Raw genomic sequence first — 25,539 nt, forward strand, 5'->3', positions numbered from 1 at the left:
GAAGGGAATTATATTACAATCACTACACAAATATTATAATACATTATATACATAATCCTAACTATCTCTCCTATGATAAAGCAATATTTACAATGGATCAAATCTCTTCTCCCTGCAATAAAAGTTCAGAAGGGAAGAAGGAAAGATCCTTTCCACTTTCAGAGCAGCAGTCTCTCTTCTTCCATGCAGCAATTGTAGTTGTAGTTGTAGCTGGATCTCTTTCCATTACACACAAGGGGTCTTCTCTCACCCCTCTCAGCTCTTCGACTCCAGTCGAAGGTCTCTCTCTGTCCCGTGGACTGCGAAAGCAAGGACAGGCTCACTTCACCATGTCATATCACGAAGCACAGGGGTCTTCATGACGGTCCCTTTCCTCAGGGGATTTACCCCTGAGTCAGAACGTCTCGGGCAGCTTTCAGTTGCAAGTCTTTGCCTCAAGAGTTCTACCAGAGCTCCTGCGCTCTGCCTCAGGCTGCCAGCCAGGCAGCAGCAGTGGGGGAGGCAAGGTCACCCCCTCCGCATTCCGTCTGGCCATCCCAGTCCAGCTTTCAGGATGTCTTGAGCTTCTCAGCTCCTCTCTCTGGTACTGCTGCATTCCAAGACTCCCCTCAAGTAGGGGTCCACCGCCTCCTCCTAGGAGGGGTCTCAAATGGGTTTGGGGGGGTTTGATTCAGTTCTTACCCCAAAACTCTCTCTTTAGAGCTTAGTCTTGCTCTGTTGCTCTCTCTCTCTCTCTCCTTCAGACATCTCTCTGTCTCTCTGCTTAGCTGCATGCTTGTTTCTTATCCCCTTGGCTTTCTGCTATAGTCTCTCCGTTCACTGCTGCTCTGCTGCCACTTTCAGTATCTCCTGGTGCTGCTCACAGTGGAGAAACTTCCCCCAGCTCTTAGCTACAGTACCTGGTCCAGTTTAACACTGTTTCAAGTTCTTGCAGCCCCCCAGCTGGGGCCTGGGGGGGGCCTAGGCCCCCCAGCGGGGCTCCTGCCCCTTCTCCTCATGGCTTCAGAACATGGCCACTTCTCCTCCAGCTACCTCATCACCCTTCTTTTCCAGTCTGGTGTGATATGTTTTAATTTTGCAGGGGCGCTGATTGGGTCAGCACCAAGAGAGACACCACCCCCCTCAGGGGTTACCATTTTTTTTTTAACTCCAGGGGGAAAAACCCTTTTTTTTCCCCCACCACACTATGGCACACAAAGAAAGCATTATCACAATCCAGATAAAATTCCAAAGCACTTGAGAGGTTAATCACTGTGAAGTAATTTATGCTCAATGCTAAGGTTTTGTAAGAATTTAAAGATATTTGAAAAACTGCTTTAGATAAATGCTGAAACTACCACAAGAAGCACACCATTTCAAGACTTCACCAAAATGCTTGGAGTTTGGGGGTTTGTTAGACTTGAAGAATGTGACCTGAGAGGACAAGTAGAGAGCAGAAGGGTTGGGAGGTTAAGACTGCATATGATTGTGCCATTTACCCACACTGGTAGACTGAAAACAAATTAGAGGAAGGAAATTATCAAAAGACAGCATACCTGTGCTTCAAAACCAAGATGGAAAATGGGAAATCCAGGAGGGAACAATCTTCATTGTAATCCTATTGTCCAGGCTGACCTCAGTGACAGAAGAAAAAGACACCAGCAGTAAAATAATTAGCTATTTCAAATTCATCACATTTTAATAATTCAAACCTATTAATAATGCAAATAGAAAGAATATTTCAAATATATTTTTGTCAGGGTCTTTCTATAATATTCTCTTTCTCATTGAAGGAAAGAAGCTTATACTTCTCACCACCCTGCAATGTAAAGAGAAGAACAACATAGTTCTGAAATACCCAACCCTCTTTTGTAATAGCTTTAATGAGATTTTTAATATGGCTCTCAAGAGGGCACCATTCCCCGTGTATCTAAATATGCTCTCTCAGCAGCATGTTCTCGGTGAAATGTCGTTATTTTTAGAAGTAAACGGAAGCAGAATACATAATTTCCCCTCCTACACCTTTGTTGATGCTTTAATAGAAAGACTGTTCAGAAGTTAATTACAGCATCCTAGATTGTGCACCAAACAGGCACTGCAACTACAAGTGATTGCTATTGTAAGGGCAAAAGAAAAGGAACAGTGCCATACAAATGTTGCTCTGGAGTTCTTTTTGCGCCTGATTACCACCCCAGGAAAAGAGTGCTGACTTGTTTGCCACAAAAGGGATTAAACTGCCTTGCATGACACCCTGGGAATGGATGCCCAGGTGAAAGGCATGTTACAATAAACAGATTACTTTGAGTAAGAGCTAAGGAAGGAAAGAAATAGCACAAACCAATTTGCCATCCACATTTGGCTGCTTTTTGAACTTTCACACAACCTGATGTGCTGTTTCACTTATGAGGAGAAATTGATAATAGAAGCAGAAATGTCTTTGATTTCTTCATCTGGTTGTACACTAAGTTCTGTTTCCCCGAAGACAGTGGGAGTCAAACAAAAGGGCATCATTTCACTGCTTGCAGCTCGGTCTTTTTCGCCTGGCATGTGGTCTTACGTTTTCCTTAGGATGTCTTTCCAGAGTTTCCCTGGCTGCTTTGTTTCCTCTTCAGTCGAATTCTCTGGTCTTTCTTCCCTTCTTCCCAAGATATGCATAATTCTGTGCAAAGCAACCAAGCAGTTTGTACCAGATTTATAACATGTTGCTGAGTTCATCATAATACACCACTCGGCACTGGAAGTTTTTATGTTATATTAACAGTAGTTCACCCTCTGGCTCCATGCTGGAGTGGAGCACTGTTGGAGTTCTGACTCAGAAGAAAAAGTTTGGGCTGCTGAATTATTGGCATTATTACCTGAAATTACTCTGGGGTTTCATTTTTCTTCTGCTATACTGGCCAGCTGTGGCCTCATGAAAGTATAGCCTATGGTGACACAGTTTCATCCTGAGCTGAAAAATATTTACCTTGTCTATTCATTCAGCAAAAGCAAACTCTTTCTAATGCATTTTTCGCAACCTCTGCATATGGCACATCTCCAGCTTGCCAATTTATCTGGTGTACTTTGCTGATATCAGTTGGGCTCTGTGTTTGTCACACGCATTTTACAGTAATTCCTGGCAAGCATATTAGCTACCAAATTGGAATAAAAATGACTGCTGTTGTTAACAAGCCTCTGCAGGGAAAACTTATATTTTATAATAATTAAAATATACCTGTCCTTTCATTACCTTTGAGGTGCATTTGAACATCTGTTCTGTTGTTGTCAGAATATCATCAAGCTGTGCAAGGTAAAGTGATGCTTTATGTGGTACCTAAAGCAGTTAGGGACAAGAGTTTAGCAGAAGTCAAAGTGAACAGACATTTCTGTGACTGATGAGGGTACAAAGAGTCAAATTACACATACACTAACAGACAGTCAATTCACCACACTTTCTGCACTTAAATATGCAAAGTCAATCTTTGACTAATAGTCATTAAAAAAAAATATCCTTTTGTGGAAGTATGAAGCACCTTGTGCTAACAGTATATGGAGCTGTGATTCTGGTCTAGCTGGATCCCTTGAGCAGGTGATCATGCAGAGAAAGTTCTCATTCATAAATATCTCATTTTGGGTCAGGAAAGAGGAGGTGAAGTAGATACAGGAAAAAAAGATGAGTGTTTAATTTCAGGGGTCTCTACTAGCACAGCATAGACAGATCCCATTTAGGCACACGGGACTGTTACACAGCCCATTCAACTTGATATCCTGCCCATGAAGGAGGAAAGTAATCCTTGCAACTCCAAAGAAACTCAGGGACTGAAGTAGTAATGACCCTGAGCTTGAAGAGGTGAGACGTAATTCCATCAGATACCAAATTTTCATATGGATAAAATAACTTGGACTATAGGTGTGTAAAGCAAATCCCTTCTATGTGGAACAGAAACAGAATTAATTGAGAATTCAGTCCCAGTATGGTAAATTAGGAAAAAAGTTTATAGATAAATAGGTATTTTTAAAAGTCATTTGGGAGAACACACTCAAGCAGTGTCTTTAACTCTGCTTTAGTTAGTCTCTCCTGCCATTCTCTTTTACAAATATTGCAGCACCTGGCAGCACCTAGAAGTGCTCCTTTATTTGATAGTCACTTCTGGTTGATGGATTTTACTTTATGTGCACTATGGGGTTCAAAAGCAATACAGTTTAGTGGAAAGATCTATATGATAACAGTACCTAGCAGTACCTAAGGGGAAGAGACAGTAAGGTAGCAAGCTGAAGTTGTTTCTCTCTTTAGTGGATCTTGTAAAGTGTCTCCTCTGGTCGTTTCTAGTTTATGTCTGGTCAGATTTCTGTTTCACGAATCAAGTTGCAAAACAGTAACCTCTAACGAGGTGATCAGGTATGTCTGGCTAAGTGTATAGTGCATCATGTATCATGCATGACTTCACACTAGCAGTAATTTGTCAGCCTTCAAAGTTTGAAAAGCTGCTTTTGCTTTTCAGTATTTATTTAATCATTTTTCTAAGGGTGGTATTTGTCATTTAAATGAACATTACCTAACTCTCACTTGTCTAAATTTTACTTCAACTGAGAGAGAGGGTTAAGACAAATGCACACTCTTCTACTGCATAGCTGAAGACTTTCTTCATGTATTTTCACTCATAGTACTTAAAACAAACTGAAGCATCCAGAATCTCCCCTATCCTTAATATAAGCCTGGCCACATGTTTTATGTCTAGAGATGAAGTCCTGGCCAGACTGAAGCAGAAGTTTTGCTGTTGGTTTCACCATAAATTGGGTATCGCCTCAGATCCTCAGACCAGGATATATTGTCTTTCCTTGTTTTTTCTTTATTGAATTATCTGTTTGCAGATTTTAAGGAAAAACAGAAAAAGACCTTTGTTTATGCCTCTCTTTTTCCTGTACATAAGACTGCAAGAGAGGGATCTGCAGAACACGCAAAAGAGTGGTGGGCGGAAGGTAAGAATAAGGTCCCAAGATAAGGAACAGGGTAAAATGTTCTTTAAATCTATTGTATGCAGTCATTTAGGCATGATAAAGGTCTGGCATTTCCCTTCAGTAAGGATAGTGAAGACTGACCTTTTTACACAGATTCATGGCACTAATGCCAAAGGGGTTCTTAGGTCTGACTTGTGTGATACAAGCCATTAAATTATGCTCATTTACCCTTTTATTGAGCTCAGTAACTTATGTTTTATTGTTGTCATCGAGAAAGACATCCAGTCCTGATGTGATGACCTCCAGAGACAGAAAATTCACTGATGGCCTTGGTAGCTTAATCACATTTGGTGTTGCAATAGATACGTTTTTCCTTGAAAATGCCTATTCTCAGTTTTCAACTGTTGTTTCTTATTGTAACTTTCACTGACAGAGTAAAAGGCCTTTTGTTTCTTCTTGGTGCCTTGGCCTCTATGACTTACAGTGTGTGTTCACTGCTTATGTGGCAATAGAAGTCTGAAGCATTTTTGCTTGTATTAACCATTCTGATGGAGTCAAATACTGAGTGTGGATGTGTTGCTGCAGTACAACTGAGCCAGAGATAAACCGAGGATCCAAAACTGGCTGTCCTTGTATACAGAACTTTGATTTGGCCTCTTTATAGAAAACCTGTTCTAATACAAATACTGCATCTAGCCAAATATCATGATGGTTTCAGAACGTTCAAAGATGCTAATAGATTTTCAAAGCCAGAACATTTTATAACAGGCTCGATAACTATCTAGCTTGGGTGTGGGAAGCCCACAGCTCATAAAATGGGGTTTGAGTCTGGAACTTTATTTCAGTGTACATATGGATGCAAACTTTCTATTCCTTGTTATTATCATATAATACTGAGGATTATAGGAGCTGGCTACCTTAAAATTACACTCAAAAGTCTTATTTTGAACTGATTTTCTCTATTTCATATATCTGATTTAGCCTGATGCTCTGGGTAGCAAAGGCCATGCTCTGAGGTAAGGTTTTGGATGGAGCTCATCTGTTTCCATAGGAATAGTAACTTGTTTCAAAGCACTTGTTTGTGATATTTAAAGAGAAAAGGAGAGAGGTTATTTCAGTTTGCCTGACAAAATTCACTTATGTGAGCAATATGTTACATTAATGCAGGAGCACCCACGCCAGGGATTGTAAATGGCTGTCCAGGTCTTGTAGCCTTTCTCCCAAAACATTTACCCAGTTTTCTGTGACAGAGAGGAAAATATCTCTTCTGCACTTAACCAAATGATAGCCCTAATCCCTTTAGTAGCCATTTGCTTTTCCAAGTAATTTCCAATTTTGGGAGACTGTAAAGAGCAAACAGAAGGGCATGTTTTGTTTCTGACAGCAAATCCTTAGCAGTTCAGTGGAAGATGTGTGGCAGTTTCTGATCTATACACCGTCCTCCTGTTGCAGCCCCACTTGGCTCTGTAGAAGCTGGCACATGACAGGGTCTAAGAGTTTGACTTCCAGTAATAGCAGAACACGGAGGACTAACCACAGCCTAGTTTGTGTCTGTACATGTCCTCATGCAAGGGCAAGAGGAGGGAAGAAATGGAAACAATATAGAAGTAAAGGCTGTCCAAGAGGGAGGATGGAGCGCAGACATTGAGACTTATGGCATTTTTACCAGCATGTCGATTAGACCTGACTCTGAGTAGCTTTAATTGTTCTCTGAAGGCAGACAGCCTGCTAATAGTTCTGAGCTGGTTTAAACAGTAGTAAAAATCCTTAAAACCATTAGATGTCTTGTTTCTGAGGCTCCCATCGCGAGCTGTGCAGCTGTGCTCATGGGGACACAAGGAGACTGTTAGTATATATTTACTTTTGGTCATGTCAGGGCATGGCACAATTCGTTCAAGCACATCCAAATCCAAGAAATCCTCTAAAGATTTCCAGGGCTATGTAAGCAGTTGGGCACATGCAAAACCTCCATAAAGGGATCAGTGGGAAAGCTAAAGATGAAAACTTTGTGTTTATTTTTCCAGATACTTCAAACCAAACACATGTGATGCCTCTTTGTAGATATGAGTTCACTAAAAGCCGAGATTCAGAAAAAAAGGTACAATTTGCCTAAATAATCAAGCATTCAGAGATGTTTTTCTTGCCAATGCTTTTGTTTCCTGCTGAGTACCTCTCTTCATGATATGCTGAAACCTCTTTCTTGACCTCTCCCCATGTCCCTTCTCTCCTCTCCCACTTCCTCTGTCCCTTCTCTCACTCAGCCCTGCCACACATTTCTGCACTGAACTCAACATATGCCGAGCCCCTTCCTGCTCCTTCTGAAAACCCATCTGTGCTGTGAAACTCCCAACCTACAACGACCACATATTGCTGTCTGAATCCCACTCTCTTCTTGTTTTCTATCAGTTTAAATCTGTTGACTTCAGAGGTGTTGCTTCTCCCCTCACGGCTTTTGGCAAGAGTCAGATCCACTGCATCTGTCCAGGCTGTTCAAGGATAAAGTCTTCCCAGGGAACAAAAGGCTCTTGTTTGCTTGGCAAAATAAAGTATCCTGTGCACTTGTAGCAGTGTATTAACAATATTTCCAGGTTGAACTCTAGCTTCTTCACAGGAAAAGTGTATCCTTGTTACTGTCCTGCTCTCAAACTCTTCCGCCTCTGTAAGGTGGGGAAAAGATACTTGGCAAAACCTTCTCCCAGTGATGCTGAGATGATAGTTGCTGAGGTTTGGGGAAGGTGTCTGTTAGAGGTTGGTCTTGCATTGTGCTGAACCCTCTACCCTTACCCAGGGAAGCCTATCCATGCATACTACTGAGCACTTCCTCAAGAGGCTCTCTCTTTTGCCTAGCAATTTTCAAGAATGTGCCAGAGGAGAGATGGTTTTCACATACCTAAAGCCTAAAGAATGTGCATCTAACAGCTCTGTATTTATAGAGATGTTACTACTTAAGGATCTTGGTGCAGTTTATAAAGCATCCTTTTGCAGTGACAATCTTTGTTACCGACTGAAAGACTGGGATTTATCTGTAGCAGAGCCCAGATATTTGCAGCCATTCCCATGCCTTCACTGTGTCCTTCCTTCCCTCCCTGTGAAACCGCCCCACCACTGGTGAATGGAAGTGTACTTCACAGAAGGAAATACCTTTTGGAGAGCTACAGATCACTTGACTCAGCGTGGTTGTTGCCCTAGGAATTGGTGGACACTTAGAAGAATTGCATGAAGCTGTATATTTAGAGTGTTGACGTTAACTATTCGAACCCACAGCATCTAAAACCAAGTATATCTTCTCCCAGAGACACCTGCATGATGAGTTCTGTGTGGGAAGAAACAGACACAGTGAAAGGGAAGTGAAACATTTTGCCCGAAATGGCATCTTATGGAGTCAGATCTTTGCAGTGACAAATATGCACTGAGTAGAGACAGATTTCACATTTTCTAAATGTGTTAATAGACATCTTTGTCATGATCAGAAACACCACAGCTGAAGCTGTACATTGGTTCTGCATGTTTGTCAACTCAAAGTGTTTTCGATGGCTGGGTGCTGAGGTCTCTGTTTGCCTTGATTTCTCTATTTGCGTCTTACCTGGGCAGATTTCTGTGCCTCTGTGAATCCTCATTGATTTTTGTGAGAGTGAAGTGTCATTACTGCAGCAGGCAGTGTACATCAGGTATATTGGAGAATAGGATCATTAGGGTTCTGTGTCATTAGCAGTGCTTCTAATGTACGCCGTAATGCTTTCTTCTCTGAGAGGTGGCACTGGTTATCTGAGTTAGCTACTTCATCGCCTCTTAACATCGCACGGCTTCCAGGGTATTTATACTCATACAGCTGAGGTGTGGGAAGCAAGCAAGGTCGTTTCTAGGTCAGATGTTGGAGGAGCTTGTGCAAAATTGTTCAGGAAGTCTCTGGATGAACATGAAATTGAGCCCAGGTCTTAAGTGCCTATGACCAAAATGGGCTGTTAGACAGGATCACCTCAAAGCTGAAGAAAACTGGGATACAGTGTGATGGAGTATGAGATCTTTGAAAGGTGGACAGAGAGCTTTGGACCTGTGCAGATCTGGTCTTAGTCCTTACCCAAAATTGTCCTTAAAAAGGCTGATGCATTTTGGTGTCATGCAACTATGGGTTGTGATGGGGTTGCTCTGTACTCACAAATTAAGTAAGTTTATGACAGAAATATATGTATATTTTACTTTTAAATAACAATCACAGTCTGCTGTTGAACTCCATCTATTATCTGTATCTTTCTTTTCATACGTGTTCAGTCAGGGAGACATTGCTTTAATCCTGCTATAATGGCATCTGATCATACACGTTTCTTAATTTCTATTAATTCTAATTACCTACAATTAAAAATAAAAACCCAAGTAATGTATTTTGTAAAGCTTTCTCTTTTTTGGAAGGTTCCTGGTGAGATACTCTCTGTTCAAATGGTAGAGATTCACAGCATATACCATAAGAAATTTCCATTTATAGTTAGCTTTCAAGAGTTAATAAATGTTTACCTGTCACACAGCCCTGATGAAGCATCCAAACTCAATGCTTATCAAGCTGCTGTAATTGAGACTTTCCATACTCTAGTTAGCACCTTAAAATCCTGATCCTCAGCTAACTTGAAGCTGTGACTATATCTGAATTGGATGTCATGGTGGGACGTGGGTACACATTACTATCTTTTACATGTGGTTGTGGGCAGGAAGGGAGCTCTGTTACTCTCCGGTAGGTCTTCTCATCTGTGTGACTGGGGGACCAGCACCCCAAAGTACACCACGAAGCCCGTCTGCCCTGCAGTTGAGGTTCAGCCATGGCATGCACACTAGGACCACTCTGCCACACAGAAATAGTCACTGTCTGGAGCTTTTCACTTGCCCGAGGTCTAAGTAGGTGCAGCTTTGCACCTTTCTTGGGCTCTCTGGCACAAGCTGTTACCCACCTGTATTCCCCAGCCACAAGGGTTAGTACTGGTTCCCTATAGCTGCACCACCGCCTAGTGGATTCTCAGGCACAGAGCTCCCCATTCCTGGCCACCAATGAAACTCAAAGCAAACAAATTGGATTCAAACCCAATCTCTCTTAGTTTTAATCAGCACAAGATATTTGCATACTTGCTAAGATTTAAAATATGCTTATATCCTTCTGCCCTGTGGTGGCTTTGGCACCATCCCTAAGTGCTGTTTGAGCTCAGGCACCTGTAGGTTTTGCAGTTCTTCAAGCCCCATCTCAAAAATCAGGGAATCTCTTCCTTTCACACAGGCAGCTTGCCGTCCCCATGGTTTGGCTCCATAGAAGAGTAATAGCACCTTAGCACAAAGGCACAGTCTCTGCCCTTCTCTTCCAAACAGTCTGCCAGTGCAGCAGTACATCCCTCAGCTCTCTCCAGGACAGGCTTTAAAGACACACCAAGGGCCTGTGCTTTCCTTCCTTTTCTGCAGGAATCTGGCAATCTTCAGGCAGCTATCTCCCAAAGAGAAGCTGAAGAAAAATGGTGACCTCTATCAGGTGGCCATCTCACAGCCACCAGTTTAGTGCTCCTCTGCAGCTAGATTTCATCAAATGCCATTAACCAATTACCCAAATTGGCACATTAATCAATTGTCATTAAGTGATGCAGAATCTAGCAAATGAATAAGTTCCTTATTGGTCATATTTAACCCTTTGTATTAGTGTGGTTGTAGCTATCCGTGACGTACTAATGCAACATGCTTATGCTAACTTCTATTTTTTATAAGCTGTTCATAAGCCACTTATAAATAGAAGCTTAATATGAAGTGTGACAGATCTCTAATCTTTAGTCTCTCCTTAGCCCTCCAAGCGCTTCCTTTCTGGAAATACAGAATATATCCAGTATGCCCTAGATATTCTCCATTCTTGCTGATGACTTTAGCTCTCAGCTATTGATGCTTTCCACTTCTTAATCAGTGTAAATAGATCAGTGCTGGAACTGTCTTTTTATTTAACATTTTAAAAGGACAAATAAGATAAAAGGGGCAGTAAAGGGGTGATGAATAGAAAATATATTTTTTTGCTCGTGTGATGCTGTGAGGTGGAGGGGGTTTCGTGTCAATATAATATAGACATAAAAATCTGTATTTCTTTTCCATTGCAATAAAGAGGATTGGAGTAGCTAAGTGAATTGTCTAATAGAAGGGAAAAATATTAAGAAAATACTCTGTGGCATTTATGTAGTGTCAGTACTATATGACATTCTTTTTTACCACAGGGCATGTGTGTAATGGTTACTCTGTCACCACTGGGCAAACACTGTAACAGAAAACTCCTGGTTTAGTGTTACACAGCAAATCAGTGCCAAAATGGTGGATGGAACCCTTATACCCTGGGTACCAGGAACCCTTATATCCTGGTACCAGGAAATGTTTATTAGTCTATACTGGGTTTGTTTGTTTGCTTGTTTACTTCTATGGGGGAAAAGCCTATGCGTCAGAGACTCAGGTAGTATGGAAAATTCAGAAGTAATACCTGTTTATTTCAGCACATGTCATTCAGATTTTGTTGAGTTTAATCCCTCCAGCATCCAGTGTTTTTACTTTGACTTTAAAAGAAGTAAAGCCCTGTAGTTACTTTTCAGTCTTTCCTTACATTCAGCTACGAACAGTATAATAATGCCTGTCCCCAGGCTGTTAATATATTGATATTCATTCATAGATAAGCACATCTACTGTGTTTCTCACAAACAGGAGAACATTTGATGTAGGGAACATCAGGTGTAGAACTTGTAGGATTTAAAGCACAGCCAGAGGTAATGGCTCCAAACTGTAACCTAACCTAACACTTTCTCAGCCATAGATTCCTCCCCTTTTTTTTTTCTCCTTAAAACTTTTGCTGCTGCGTCATTGATAAATAACAGCCCCTTGCTCTGTAATATATCCCTTTTTTATTTAAAGTTTTGCCTTCTTACCCATTAAACCTCTCCTCATCAGCATTACTTTTACTTTTCAGAAGTGTATATTCAATATTATAGGCAGGAGTTCTTTTGTTTTCTCCCTGAGGATGTAAAACCCTGGGGGATTTAAGTATCTACTTGATAGGCTCACACAGTCTTAATCAGCCTATAATGGAGCTAATGGCTGTTTGTCATCCTTGGAGATATAAATTTCCTGGTGATGTCTACTGCAGTCAGTACATGAAGTATGCTCTGACTGCCAGCAAGGTCTAATAACCAGGAGAAGGGCAGCCAGCTTCATTAGTGAGAGTGAGACTGAGAGCATACCGGCTGCTTTTCTGGGGAACTGTGCTTTTTTGAATACCGAGAGGGAATAATGGATAATACTGGTAAGTGAAATAAAACAGATCTTCATTCTTAGTGAAGCTCTGGGGTTCATTTGTATCCTGTCTCACTTGCTGCAGGAGATGTGTTTCTTTAGCTTGTGTGGCTTCTTCCTCTTAAATGTCCTTTATTAAAGCAAATTTTTATGTGTGTGTGTAAAACGTGACACACTTAAGTTTTTAACCCTTTAATAGTCTGATTTTTTCTGGTTTAAGTCTGTTTCCTGGAAATGTGAACCTAAACTGTAATGTGGGATCTGCCTTTTTGAGGTTTTCGGTGTTATTTTGGAATCTATATGCAGGAAATGTGGCAGGAAGGGAAAATGCATGTACTTTCGTAGGGAAATATCTCTCACATTTTGCAATAGGTGTGGATAGGTAACTAATAAAGCTAACGAAAAGTAGATAATGCTTAGCTCCCATCTGTCTTATTTCAAGCTGCTTCTATTTTCCCTATATAATGCCTTACTCTCTTTTATATTTAGCACATAAAATACTGCATATATTTGCACTTTTTATTTTCTTTGATGTTCCAACTTTAGATCATGCATTTTCATCCAAAATAATGCACTTCACGGTTTCTAAGGAGGCACACACATCATTGCATCCGTGATGAAATGCATTATTTGCATTTCCCTTTTGCATTACCTTGTATCACAAGGCAGAGCAAAAAGAGAGCTCTTTGGGATGGATATTTTGCATGCTGCTTTGACTGCTATGAAACTTGAACATGTCAGTGTCTCTCTGATTTATTAGTACTAGTGCAATACCTACTAGGACACATAATCTGCAGTAGATTCAGTGCCCTTTGAAACCGGCTCAAATCTTCAGATTTGTCTAATGTTGACCTTAAAAGTGATGATCACCTCTACAATGTGTGAGAAGATTATTCTACAGTAGATTTCAGTCATGATACTACATGTCGTTTAAATTTCTGGGGTTTTTTGAGTGTTTTGGATTTTTAATAATAAAAGCAAAACTCTTGCTTATGTCTGCTAAGCTGTCCAGGTCATTCTCATTTCACGTGTATTGTTATCAACTTCCATGACAAACAGATGGAAGGGTCTTGCTGGTTTTATTTCTATGAAGTCCAAGACAAAAAAAAAAAAAAAAAAAGAAGAAAGTTTTCCCGGAATTTAAAATGTAGGCATCATGGAAAATTACATTGTCAGCACTTATGAACTTAAAATCTGACATAGTCCTAGTATAATGTTCGTTTTTAGAAATAATTAAGATTAACAATACTCTTTGCACTTGGTGCTTTGGCTAGCTTTAAGAAGCCTTAACATAATAAATGATAACAACTTGTGTTTGATATTGCATGACAAGGCAGAATTTTCTGCTGGAGAAGGATTCCTGCTCTCCAACACAGAATGCCTGTGGGTAAGAGATACCCTGGCAGGCAGAGCTGCTAATTCCTCCAGGTTTTTACACTCTTCAGCATCAACAACTAATACTATTGAAGTATTGACAGAGATACCACTTTAATCCAGCTATAAGAATCTGTTCAGGAATGAGTCACATTTTTTTTAAAGGCCAGGGTTTTTTTTTGGGGGGGAGGGAGCGAAGGGGAAAGCTAGTATCTGAAAACCATAGAAACAGATTTTCCTGTGTGTGGTGTTTGGGGTTTTGTGGGTTTTTTTGTTTGTTTTTGTTTGGTTTGGCTTTTTTTGCCAAAGGAAGATTCCAGTTTGGTTCCTTTCTGCAAAATTTGAAAGTTAAAGTAAGTAAGGTTTGCTCTCTGCACAATTTACCAACTACTCTCAAAGCCTCATATAACACCAGTTTGCTGAATAATTCCAGATATTTCTTTTTTCGTGCAGGAACAGCGACTGATACTTTCCATTTTTTAGAAAACAAACTATATGCCATTGAAATCGGTTAAAATAATAGTTTTGGTTGAGAAGTAAAAACTAGTTATAGAAAAAAGCCCCAAACCAACCCAACAACAGATGGAACTAAGCCTTATTGAAGATGTCATGGCAGAGGGCATGGCTTTGATCCAACTTCTACTGTCATTACCAGCGATCTTCTCACTGCCTGTGTTCAGCTTGGTCAGCGAGCTTCAGCCCCACGTGTGGCATGGGCACACTCCCTTCTCCAGGCAGCTCTTCTACTACTCCAGTCACTTCCATACTTTGAGCACGGTAGGGATTACATCCATTTCCAGAGAGCCTACAGGGTGCTGAGTAAACACAGCCAAGGTCTGTAGAGTTACTTTTAGGTCTCATGATCTCTAATTGCAACCAAATGGAGTTGGGTGCCAATGTGGGCACTGTGCAGCTGAATACCTCTGTATATCTTGCCTGTGCCCTCTGACTTCTACAGGGTTGTGAATGCACCTTTGAAGACCCATGCAGTGTAATCTGGGCACTTACAAGACCAAAGAGACAGGGGGAGGACATTTGCAGCCATAAACATAACTGCCTGATTAATTTATTCTTCAGCCGTTTGCCAACTGAAATGTAAACATGCTGATGTATACAGGCTGGATACCTGCCTGAATTCTTCCTAAAGAGATGCTATTTCTGGCAATAAAGAACTGCAGAATATTAGCAAAGCTGTGGGTTTGAGCCAGTGAGTGCTAGAAATAACAATTTGGTATCAGTGTCAGTGAATCAGGCCTCTGTTATTAAACTCATCATGCTGTCGAAGAGACTTTCAAAGTCAGACCATGGATAATTGTTGGGCAAAACTCCATCTTCTGTTCTGCATAACAGAAATATCTCTGTAATTCATCACTCTTCTTCTCTGCCATCATTAAAATAATTTTCTGGCCATAACTGTAATTTAAAAAGATCATTGTAGCTTATGTGCACTTTTTAGCTGTTATGGTCTGAGCTATTTTGTGGGTTTTAGAAACAATGTTTTTATTAAGAAAGTCCTTTAAGTGTTAGATTGCTTATATTTTTAATCCATGTACGGAGACAGCTCTGCGTAATTGTTGTGTCGTGTTCTTTTAAAAGCCTTTCCTGGAATAACAATAAAATATTCATCTGTCTGTGTATGGCACATCAGGACAGTTCTAGTTGTATTTTTGCTTGTTTTGGCATCAGCTGTTTGTGATGGGCTGGCTGCAGGTATTCAGCTGCAAGGCTGCCTGATGCTCTGGGCAGGAGAGGGCAGCCAGCAGTCCCCGTCTTGCCTCCACTGGCAGGTCCTGGGATCCGGCTTTGCTGCATGAATCTACTTTGGACCAGACAGATCGTGCCTGGCAACAGCAATGATGTAATAAAACTAGTTTTAAAAAACCCAGGAAGGTCTGGAAATAACTCATGGGGGAAAAAAGCGAATATGAAAGTAGCAAGAAACTTGCAGTAGTAGGAAGAGCGAAGCTGCGGAAACAGATGTGCTCCAAAGTGATGCTTTTTGAGGGGAATTTCCTGTAAGGAGTGAGATCAGCAACATCCCTTCACCCAGAGCTCCTAGTCAGCTGTGTCCTGCTTGGAGAGGTGTCTCTCCTTAAAACAGACAAGTCTTACACACTCATTCTTATCCAAGGAACATGCCAGTGTGATGTGCCAAAATTTTAGGGGAAGGATCTCATCAGGGTGAATGGCAGCATAACAAGGTGCTGTGTCATACCAGTCATGAACAAAACCAGGAGTCCTTGTTTCATGTTTCTTGGGGATTTATATGACTTCTTTGCACTTGGAATATTATTTTAGCAGTAATGAGCTAGCGGTGGTTAATTGTTACCCTGAATTATGTAGACTCTGCAGCTCTGGCTGCAGGCTATGCCTCCAAGTAAAAAATCTGTTCTAAAGGGACTGGAGGTCTTGTATATTGAATATCTTATCTGTGAAGAATATCCAGTAGCAACATCAAACTTCATATTTGACCTGAAGTGAAACTTAGAGCTTTCCATTGAAGCAAGACTTTACCTTGAGGCCTGAAACACTGCAGGACGGGAGGATAGCAAGTGTCAATTTAGTCTTCTTTTGCATGATATCATGTGTCACAGGAAGGGCAAGAGACACAGGAAACTGTCTGTGGATGGAAATTCTCTTGCTTTTGAAGTAACTGGTCATTTTTTTTGTTTCTGTAACTCAATAGGATTTATTTAGCATTCTTTAAATATAAGACTACTGAAATTGAGTGATGGTTGAGGATTTGACCTTACAGATGCTTTTTAGTGTCTTACCTTATTTCAAGGCAAATAGGGTATATCTTTCTAAAACATAGGGGAGAAAAAAAATCAGGTAGTTAGATGAGCAAAACTGGGAGATGGACTTCAGATTATGATCCAGGTTTCTTGTCAACTCATAGTGTTCAAAAGCCTCTAATATAGCCCAGCTGATCTGTGTGCAGATTTAGGCTAGATAACAATCTCAGTATGTTTTAAGGTTCACTTGTTACCCATAAAGGGCTTTGAAATACTTTAAACATCTAAGGTTAAGCTTGACTGAATTGTCCCTATTGATTTGGAAAGCCATTGAGACAAAAACCCTTGCAATGGAGACAGTGACAGTGTAACTGCATGTTTGTCAGCCCTTGAGACTACTCCAAACTCCAGCAGCAAAATCAGTCATGTCCTGTTGGTAGCTTCTGTTTTGATCTTTGATGGTACTTTGCTCATATTCTCCTGAAGTGTGAAGATGCTTTTAGAAAAGACAACAGCACCTCCTTTCTCTCTGTCCCACTCATGTATATGTAAATGGCGCTATCCATGCTGCCATGTTGACTTTTATTGGGTTCTTATGCCGTGTTCTATTAGATCACAAAGTGGTTTGCACATGGACAATAAAATAAAAAGCAATAATCAACTCTTTTATACTACAATGCTTATCTTAATTTATCTCCTCTTTGCACCTATGCCTTCAGTTGAAGTGAACACTCTAGTGTATCACAGGTCACTGTCTGCTAGAAAGTTGACTTTCTTGTTGTATTTTTAGAATAATATTTATGGCTTATGCCCCTTTACCCAGAACAGTGTGCTTATAAAGACATGATCTTGGAAAACATTTCTGTGAGGATTAAACTTCTTTGTGATGCTGCTGCTCCCAATGTTATTTTCAGGTGTTTAAACACATGTTTAAACAAGTGTTTAAACAACCATATAGGAACTTGCAGTAGAAGTAACCAAATACTGTGTAGTACAAAATGTAGAGATATACCACCCACCCTACTTCAAATGGCTCTTGTTAGCTAGAAGTGCTGTGATCCCACTGTGGTGACACACATTCATATTTTAAGCAACAATTCCTGTTGCTGCAGTACTTCTTATAAAGAAGCGCCATGAGCTCTAGCTGGTTTGGAGAGATGGTATAACACTGCTTTTATTTTCTAATAATTTCTGATTCTTTTTTTCTGATGAAAGCTAACAAGCATCAAACCACCAGGTGCTGAGCTCATGCCTTATGTTTACATCTGCTGATTGTGTGGCACTTTTTGGCCAGCTGCCCTCAGACCCCTGTTCTGAGCTCTGGATTATCACTGCCACCTGTGGTGAAGAAGCAAATGTTGTGTACAGAAGTAGCAATCCAAATTTGAGAGGCAGCACTTTCCCATATACTTCTAGCAAGGGTGAGAACAACCATTCTGAAAGTCCAAAGCAGTCCAGATGAGGAAAGATTGTATTGAGAGGCACAGGCACAAATCGTTCCAAGAAAACTGCCTGTGTTCCAGCAGCTTTGAACACCCCAAATGGAAGTGAACTGCGAGGAGGAAAGCAAAATTGTACGGCCAAAGAGCAGGTGGCTGATAATAAGGATGTAGTCTGCTGCTGTTTAGTCATCATTCATTGTCTCTAACTAAGTCCTTAGGAAATTTGATGCTTAATTATGGGGCGAGTTGCAGGGGTATTGCTTTGGGCTCAAAAAGTAGACTGGATGGAATTTTACCAAAAAAATCCTCCCTTTCTCTTTTTTTCCCCTCTGTCTCACTGTTTAACCATTTTTTATATTTTCACATAAAACATTTATGAGACTTCTTCCTAAAGTATAATTGGAAAATATAAGTAGCTTAGGACTATAAGAATCCTAGCAACCTTCTCCCCACAGACAGGAGTAAATCCTGAATAAAGCTGCTGAATTTGTCTCTAATCGCTCTTTCTGGCAAGTGAGGCCCAGCAGCCCCTGGGTGAGTGCGGGGAGCCCAGGGCCAACGTGAGTGTCCCCCAACAGTGCCCTGTGGAGATGCAGGATGTTGAAGGAGGTTCGTCACTTGGATTTGTTATCCCACACCTAAGGAAGCCATTTGTGCCTGGCTCTGGGCACAGCTCAGCACTAGAAGGGATGTCACATTTGCTGCTGGAGATGAAAGATTACAGAAGTAGCCATATTCATTTGAACAAAACTACCGCTTTTTCTGCAGATACTGGGAGACTGAAGCTAATGTGGTTTGTACTGATACCTGTACAAAAGCATCCTCTCCAAGCACCTCGTGGGGGCAGTGGTAGCAGTGGAAGGACTTCTTGCAAGGAACAGAAGAAGGGATGATGTTTATGGCTGTCTGCTTTCCTCCCAGAGGAGACAAACTCGACCCAGACTTGTCAGCAATGAGGTATTGAGTTGCTGGGAACATAGGGCTCAAATCATGAAGTGAAGAATTAGGTCCCTGTTAATATTCAATTTTCAAATCAAAAGACAAAGAAGAATATAAATGGGCCAGGGACAAATATTTGCTTAATCTTGGTTTGCTCAGCAACACCTTTCCTGTAATGTAACTATCAAAGATTACTTATTTCAGAACTTATGGTATGGGAAAATCCCCTTGCATGTATTTTGGATAGCAACAGGATATTTCATAATGGTAAAGGCAACCCTCTGTTTCTATAGAAAGGCAGACACAGTGGGAGATGATCCAGAAACAGTCTTTTCGTCCACAGCTTGACCATTGCTAGGAGAAGCCTTGCACAGTGTAATTCCAATATAAATATGACAGCAGCTGGTATTTCCACAGAAAACAAAGTTGTGATTGATTCGTCCTAGCTCCAGCTCCTGCTGACTCACAAGTCCCTTCTGTCTTTCGCACTGGGACTTGAGTCAGTCCGAAAAACGAGGGGGTATTTCGTTATGAAGGCTTGCATGGAAACCATGTGAAGAGATGAACTGAAAATATGGTGATCTCAGACTGGCATAAAATTTGTGCTGCTGTGAGCTGGTTATTTAGACCATAATCCAGCAATACTTTTCTATGGCCTTACTGTCAAGGGAAATGGTTTGTTAATGGAGGAACCCTATGGAGTTTGTCTGTGTGATTGTATCAGAGAAACAGGCTATATATTTTAGCTGCTTTGTTTGTAGCTGCAGTTGTTATATGTCTCCTTTTTCTTCTCCTTTCTGTTTCTGTTTTTATTGTTTAATATTATTAAAGTAACTAACATGACGCATTACTCTGTTTTAATTTCAAGTGAAATTTGGCATCTTCTAGTGTTGGGATAAGGTTTAATTGCTCTTGGCATTTTAAAAAGAAATGCAAATGACAAAGATATTAAACTAACAAATTATGACAGCTCACATAACGCTTTTTTCAATGGATTTTTCCATGCATTTTTAATACCCAGAATAGTCAGCCTTAATACTACCATATTTACAATAAATCATTATTCTAATGGAAACATTTTGCTTTGTCAGGCAACACACAATCAGCAGTTTTCAATAAAGAAGCTGAAAACTGTTTAACATTTATTCTGTGACACAAACTTATAAAAACCAGACAATTTATAATTGGGGCCAATATGCTGCCCTTAAATTGGGATATTAAGAAATAATTAGAGCACAGTAAGGGCAGGTTGCCAAACGTAACTTTTAAATTCCCTAGCTTGTATCACACAGCACAGTGATTGTAATACATTATATGGCTTCTGTAAGGCATAAACTTGCGTTTCCTACACAACAGCTTAAGGCTCTGAGCGGTACCTGCAAAAGGTTGAAGTAGTTGTTTACTTTGGCATGAGTGGCTTCAAGAGGCATAAAATATCACAGAACTTAGGAACAAAGATGGCTTTTGGGTTAAAAATGGAAATGGGAAGCAGTGGTAGAGTCCACTTTTCTCACTTTTCCCACAAAACCCAGCAATGGGGTTTTTTGTTTGCTTGTTTTCTCCTTTCTTAGCCCATGAATGCCTTGTCTGCTCTGTGTAACAAGGGCTGTGCCAGAAGTCCTTGAGTGAGCTCTGAACATATTTATGTGGTGTAGTGCCTTTTGCTCAGCAGAGATTAATCTGAACCACTAAACAGCATAGTCACATCAGCACTGCTGGCAGCACCCAGACTGGTTAGTCAGCTGGGGTTAGATGTGATGCAGTGTCTTACATCTACATGGCATCCAGTTCAGGGCACAGCTGTTTCTAGTTCTAGCTGGAGGATCTTTGAACACTGTAATATTAATTGACGCAAACAGGCCTCAGAGCCTAACCCTGCCTATGGTTTTGGAGGTGCCACCCACCCTGTCTTATTTAGAGCTAAAGGTTACATAGCACCATGTGAGAGCATCTTTGTAATTTCCAAAGTTACGTAGTCTAGATAGTGGGGAAAAAATACCTTTTTTTTTTTTTATCTACATGTGGGAGGTTCTGGGGCCCAATTAAATGAAGTCTTGATCAAGATTCTGAGGTCCTTCAAGGTGAACAATTTACTTTCGACATCTGAAAGTAATGAGCACTGCATTCTATTATTTTCTTGTCCTCAAAATAATGTAATATCTATTAATGATCATTGTTTTAGGGTGTTGATTCTTCAACATGAATACTAGAGGGGATGGAGTAGCTCTACACATAGCTCTTCATTTTCACACGTTTCTGTCACGTCTGCAAAGCCTCAAGTTCTGTAGGTGTTGGGTATATTCTTTAATACTGTAGTTCAGAAAACTTGACTGCAAAGAAGAATGGAAAAGCATAATACTGGCTAAGTAGAAGTACTCCTCAGCACCATTTAGAGTCTTATTGGGAATTGCTGAAGGAGCAATAGTGTTATTTCCCAGAAATGTTCTCTTCTCCCAGGGAGGAATAAGGATGATTGTGGGGTCCCCTTTCTCTCTCAGGTGGTAGCCTGCCTAACTATTATTCTGCACTGCAGATGAAGAAGCTCATGATATGTCACTTGAACAGGGGGCAGTTTGTACAGCTACAGTTTAAGAGCACTTTGAGAGTAGTGTTATCACTTACCCTGAGATAAGTTCCCTCATCGCTGCTTGCAATCACAGCTAGATTTCTTTGGGGGTTTTGAAATTCTGAAATTCTGAGGGCAGATCCAACTCTTTCATCTTGCAGAGCAGATGGCTCGTAAGTGCTAAAGGTTGTATACATCTTCAGATTCAGATAGGTTGTGCAGCCATTTTAGAGGACTACTGTCAGGGAGAAGGCAGGAGTTAGCATCCTTCCTAGATCAGCATTTAACCACACTTTTGTGGCATTGTTGCCTCTTGTGGTGATCTCCTCTTCCTCTGCTCTGCCTTTAAGCTTTTCCTCCAGACCAATGAGTGCTATCTCAAGCTGTAGATCAGATTGCTAATGGAAAAGAGGGCTGACACCATGTGAAAGGCAGCCAATATGTTCTTGCCCGAAAAATGACACAAATAAACTTCTCAGAATATTGCTGATGGAGTGTGACCTCAGACTTTCCTTTTCTCTGCTTCTGGCATACCACACTTGTCTTTTAAACCTTTGTCTTTACCTTTAGCTTGTCAGGAAGCACCTAAGCCTCCATAGGATGCAAAAGTGATGCTTCCCACAGCAAAGCATCTATTGCATGCTATCATGTTGGATTGGTCCTGATGACTCCTGTGGCCCCCTTCATTTTCACATTCCCATGCTAGTCTGCACTCTCAGTGTGAAACTGCATCACTGGGGTTTATTTTATTTTATTTTTTTCCTTCTGCCCATTTTCACAGTCATGGTGTACTATGGGCAGAATGAAAAAGAAAAATACGTATTTTGATGGTATTAGTAGCTTGGCAACCATAAAGCTTTCCCATGGCTTTGCAGAGGAATTTGGAGTACTTATGTTCCATGCTTCCCTTGATCCTGCCATGCACTGTGCACCAGAGCTCCAGTTCTGCAACTAATGTCATGAAAGTAGGTTGCTGTGCTCAAATACAGGTTTTGTCTAAGTCTTCTCAGCACAGTTTTAGGCTTGCTAAGACAGCGTATGTGTTTCTGGTTCAGACTGCTTCCACCATGGATCATCCATTAGTTGTCTCATACTGTTTGGAAGGGGGAGTGGATGAGATCTTGACAGCAGCTTTGTTTCTAGAAACAGAAACAAAATGATAAAAAACCTCTTACCTGTATCAAACTGGGCTTCCTCTCAGCTGAGAGAAAAAGCAAAGAAGATTCTCACGTCTCATGATTTCCCTCCTTGCCAACTCCCTGGTGACACTGGCTAGACCCAAATGTCAGAAATTAGAGGTTCTTTAGAACTGGTATAAAAGGACTTCCTACAGATGAGAAGTGGTCCCTAAGTTATTTCAGCTTTTTCTCTGTCAAAGGTGACTAGTCCAAGATATTTACCATCCTTAAGCATATCGACACTTCCACTTTGCTCTCAATTTTTTCCTCCTATTTCATTACATTAAATCAAATTCCATTATGTGTTCATTCATAGAACAAGTTGTCATCTCATAGTATTTATGGACAGCTGCATCATGTACTTTATGCAGTTCATGAGCCATCGCAAACACACAAGAGCAAAAATGTTTTCCAAGAACAAAAGCGCACTTCTTGGCATATAGAGGGCTGACTTGCGTTCAGCCGCTGCACAGGCCCTGTGGAAAGTCTGGGAGTGCTTAGGGACACTGCTGGAAATGGAGTGCTGGGCTAGGTGGACCTTTGCTATATGTGTAGTAGGGATGCAGGTAGGGTAGGGAGGCAAGGAGGTCCCACCCTGTTGCAACATATGTTAGTATATGGTAGTGGTAGAGAGAGCACTACAAAAGAACCACAAATAGTTGACCACACAAAGGCACAGAGCCGCAGTTTTTTTTGTAGCCCAGAGATGGAACTGGCAGAGCTTTCTGGCCTTCTGTTTGTGGGCTGGGAAGGCAATGAGTTACCTGGGCTCAGAATCATTCCTCTTCTGAGGGTAACCAGGTAGGGCACACAGTGTACCCCCCTTGGTCTCCATTCTGAGAGAATGTCATGCTTTTGAAGGAATTAATCTGTGTTGCAACAATTTTTAAAGGGAGTAAATGAGGTAGACTCATAAGCATAGCTGGTGAATCTCACATCGGTCCCAGGCAAAAATGTGAAACAGATGATACGGCGACTGAGCCAGAAAGAATTAAGAGACTGAATACAAATAATTCCAATTAACATGGGTTGGAGAAAAACAGGTTTGAGGGAATTATTTCATCTATCTAGCTGCACTAGAAGATGATTATTTCATCTGTCTGTCTTGCTGCATTAGAAGATGCTTAGCTTGATTCTGGTGTGTAGAACCTAAAATGATACAAACCCAATATGTTATGTATCAAATGGTTTAATTGGTGTCCAAATCCCAGGCTTCAAAATACAAGTGTATTTGGGGAATCGTTGTCACACATCAGGTGTGATTCAGGAGGTATATAGCAAGAACTGGTTCTTGCTCTGGGCTGTATGATGCTACTAGCACTGACTGGCAAGAAAGTATAAAACTATTTTTATGCAAGAAACCAATGCATTGAGTATGGACAAAGGAAAGGCCGTATGATCAGGGGAAAACTAATTAGATCTTGGTTACAGATGGAGAGGCTCAGTATTGAGAAGCAGTAATTTTCAAAGATAGTTGCATAATAATAGCATTATTCTGGAAGTACATGTTCAACTGATGAGCTCTGTCTCAGAGAGCTTATATAGTCTTTAAATGTATTTGCAACATGGAAAGACATTGTCTTGTTCTAGTTGGAGCACTAGAGTGACTGCTCCTGGGATATTGAGTAATCTTTGGTGTACCGTGTCTTCCTTGAAACACAAAAATCTGAGGAGGATTCAGGAAAACCTTATAACTATGCACTCTGAGCTACTGTAAAAGCAAATTTCCTAATATTCTGAACCTACTTTGCACCTCAACCTAAAATCCCTTTGCAGCTTTCTAACTATAATAATCCTACAAAGAAAACTGTGTTAATGTTTCTTACTGGAAAATACTAGTTTGGACCTCTTTGTTCCCACCTATGACTAAATATCACCAACATCTATCTGTAGAGGTACATTGTTGGGAACCATAATACATTTATATATTAACGTGTGTATATATATATATTATATTTAAATATTGGTAATGGGTGATTCTGAATATATTTCAGATTTGAAAAAAGAAGGTGACTATTAGCTAGCACAAGGGAAAAACAATACTGCACAACTTACAGCAGACAGACTGCTAAAAAGGCTGGAAATGAGGGGTCCCAGGTGCTAGAAAGCCTCCAGCAGGATGAATTTCTTCTTCCAGTTTTATTAAAGGCTTTGTTTCCACTGGAGCTAGCTGCATCTGCCTTAATTGCCACCTGTTGGACACAATGGAACAGCATCGCTGACACGTACAAGCCTTGGCTACCCTGACTTCTTGGTGGGAGAAAAGTGTGTTGAAATAATATACCATTTTTCAGTGCACATGTAGTTAAATGAAAAGTGTTTGGTTCTTTCTCATCACCCCAGTGTCAGCACCAGCCAGAGTTCCTGTACAAAACATTAACTCGTGTTTCTTTTAGGTGGTAAAGTACTAGCGAGAGGGGCAGGTGGGAGTAAGCCAGAAGCAATTAAGTAATTTATATCCACTCACACCAATTGAGGGCAGATTTTGGCATTATTCTAGCATCTCTGAAATTAGGCACCATTCTCATTCCTCAGTGTTGCTGTTAGCCTGACTCTGTAGCTGGAACTCATACTGGGCTGCAGTGAAGACCATAGTTAAACACTGCCTTGGTATTATGCCTAATAGGAAGGTTTCACTGGCTAAATCTGGCTTTTTAGGAGGTAAAGTACTGCTGCTCTTCATACTGCAAGGCAATACTTTATACAGTCTTATTACTATTGCTTTATGCAGGTGGCGTGGCTTTCTCTTCTGTGCTCCAGTGTTTTCCTAAATTTTATTTTTTAAAAAATTATCAAGTCCTTTAAGTCCTGTCCTTCAGTTTATGATGTCGTTCTTTGTGTGGCACCTAAGAATTCTGCATTACAGGGTACCTCCTGCCAGAAGAGGCCTCCTGGGACAACAGAGCTGGAGGCAGCAGATCATGTTATGGTGAGGGTGAATGCTGTTGCTGGAGCATGCGGACAGTGTCTTCAAACTCCACTGTGTCTAAAATCACAAGTTCTTTAGACCTTAAATAGACTACGTATATGATAATACAGCCTACTGATTAAGGCCCTCACCTGTCCTTCTCTATACCTACTTAAAATGCATAAGTACTTTCTTT

General features: G+C 40.8%; 1 protein-coding gene across 4 annotated transcripts in view; it reads left to right on the plus strand.

Annotated features, from left to right (window-relative positions):
* The window catches only part of PHACTR2 (phosphatase and actin regulator 2), a 134,929-nt gene that overhangs the window by 18,399 nt on the left and 90,991 nt on the right, over positions 1 to 25,539 (plus strand). Inside the window, exon 1 of one of the 4 annotated variants that reach the window (XM_027632787.1) lies at positions 12,039 to 12,211. The exons of the other annotated variants lie outside the window; for them this stretch is intronic. Within the exon in view, the coding sequence (XP_027488588.1) occupies positions 12,199 to 12,211 (13 nt within the window). The 5' untranslated portion in view covers positions 12,039 to 12,198. Of the gene's footprint in view, positions 1 to 12,038; positions 12,212 to 25,539 lie in introns of those variants that run through there. 4 annotated transcript variants of the gene reach the window in all.

This window comes from Corapipo altera, unplaced genomic scaffold (genome assembly GCF_003945725.1).
Source record: "Corapipo altera isolate COAL_440 unplaced genomic scaffold, ASM394572v1 2b, whole genome shotgun sequence".
NCBI classification, from domain to species: Eukaryota; Metazoa; Chordata; class Aves; order Passeriformes; family Pipridae; genus Corapipo; species Corapipo altera.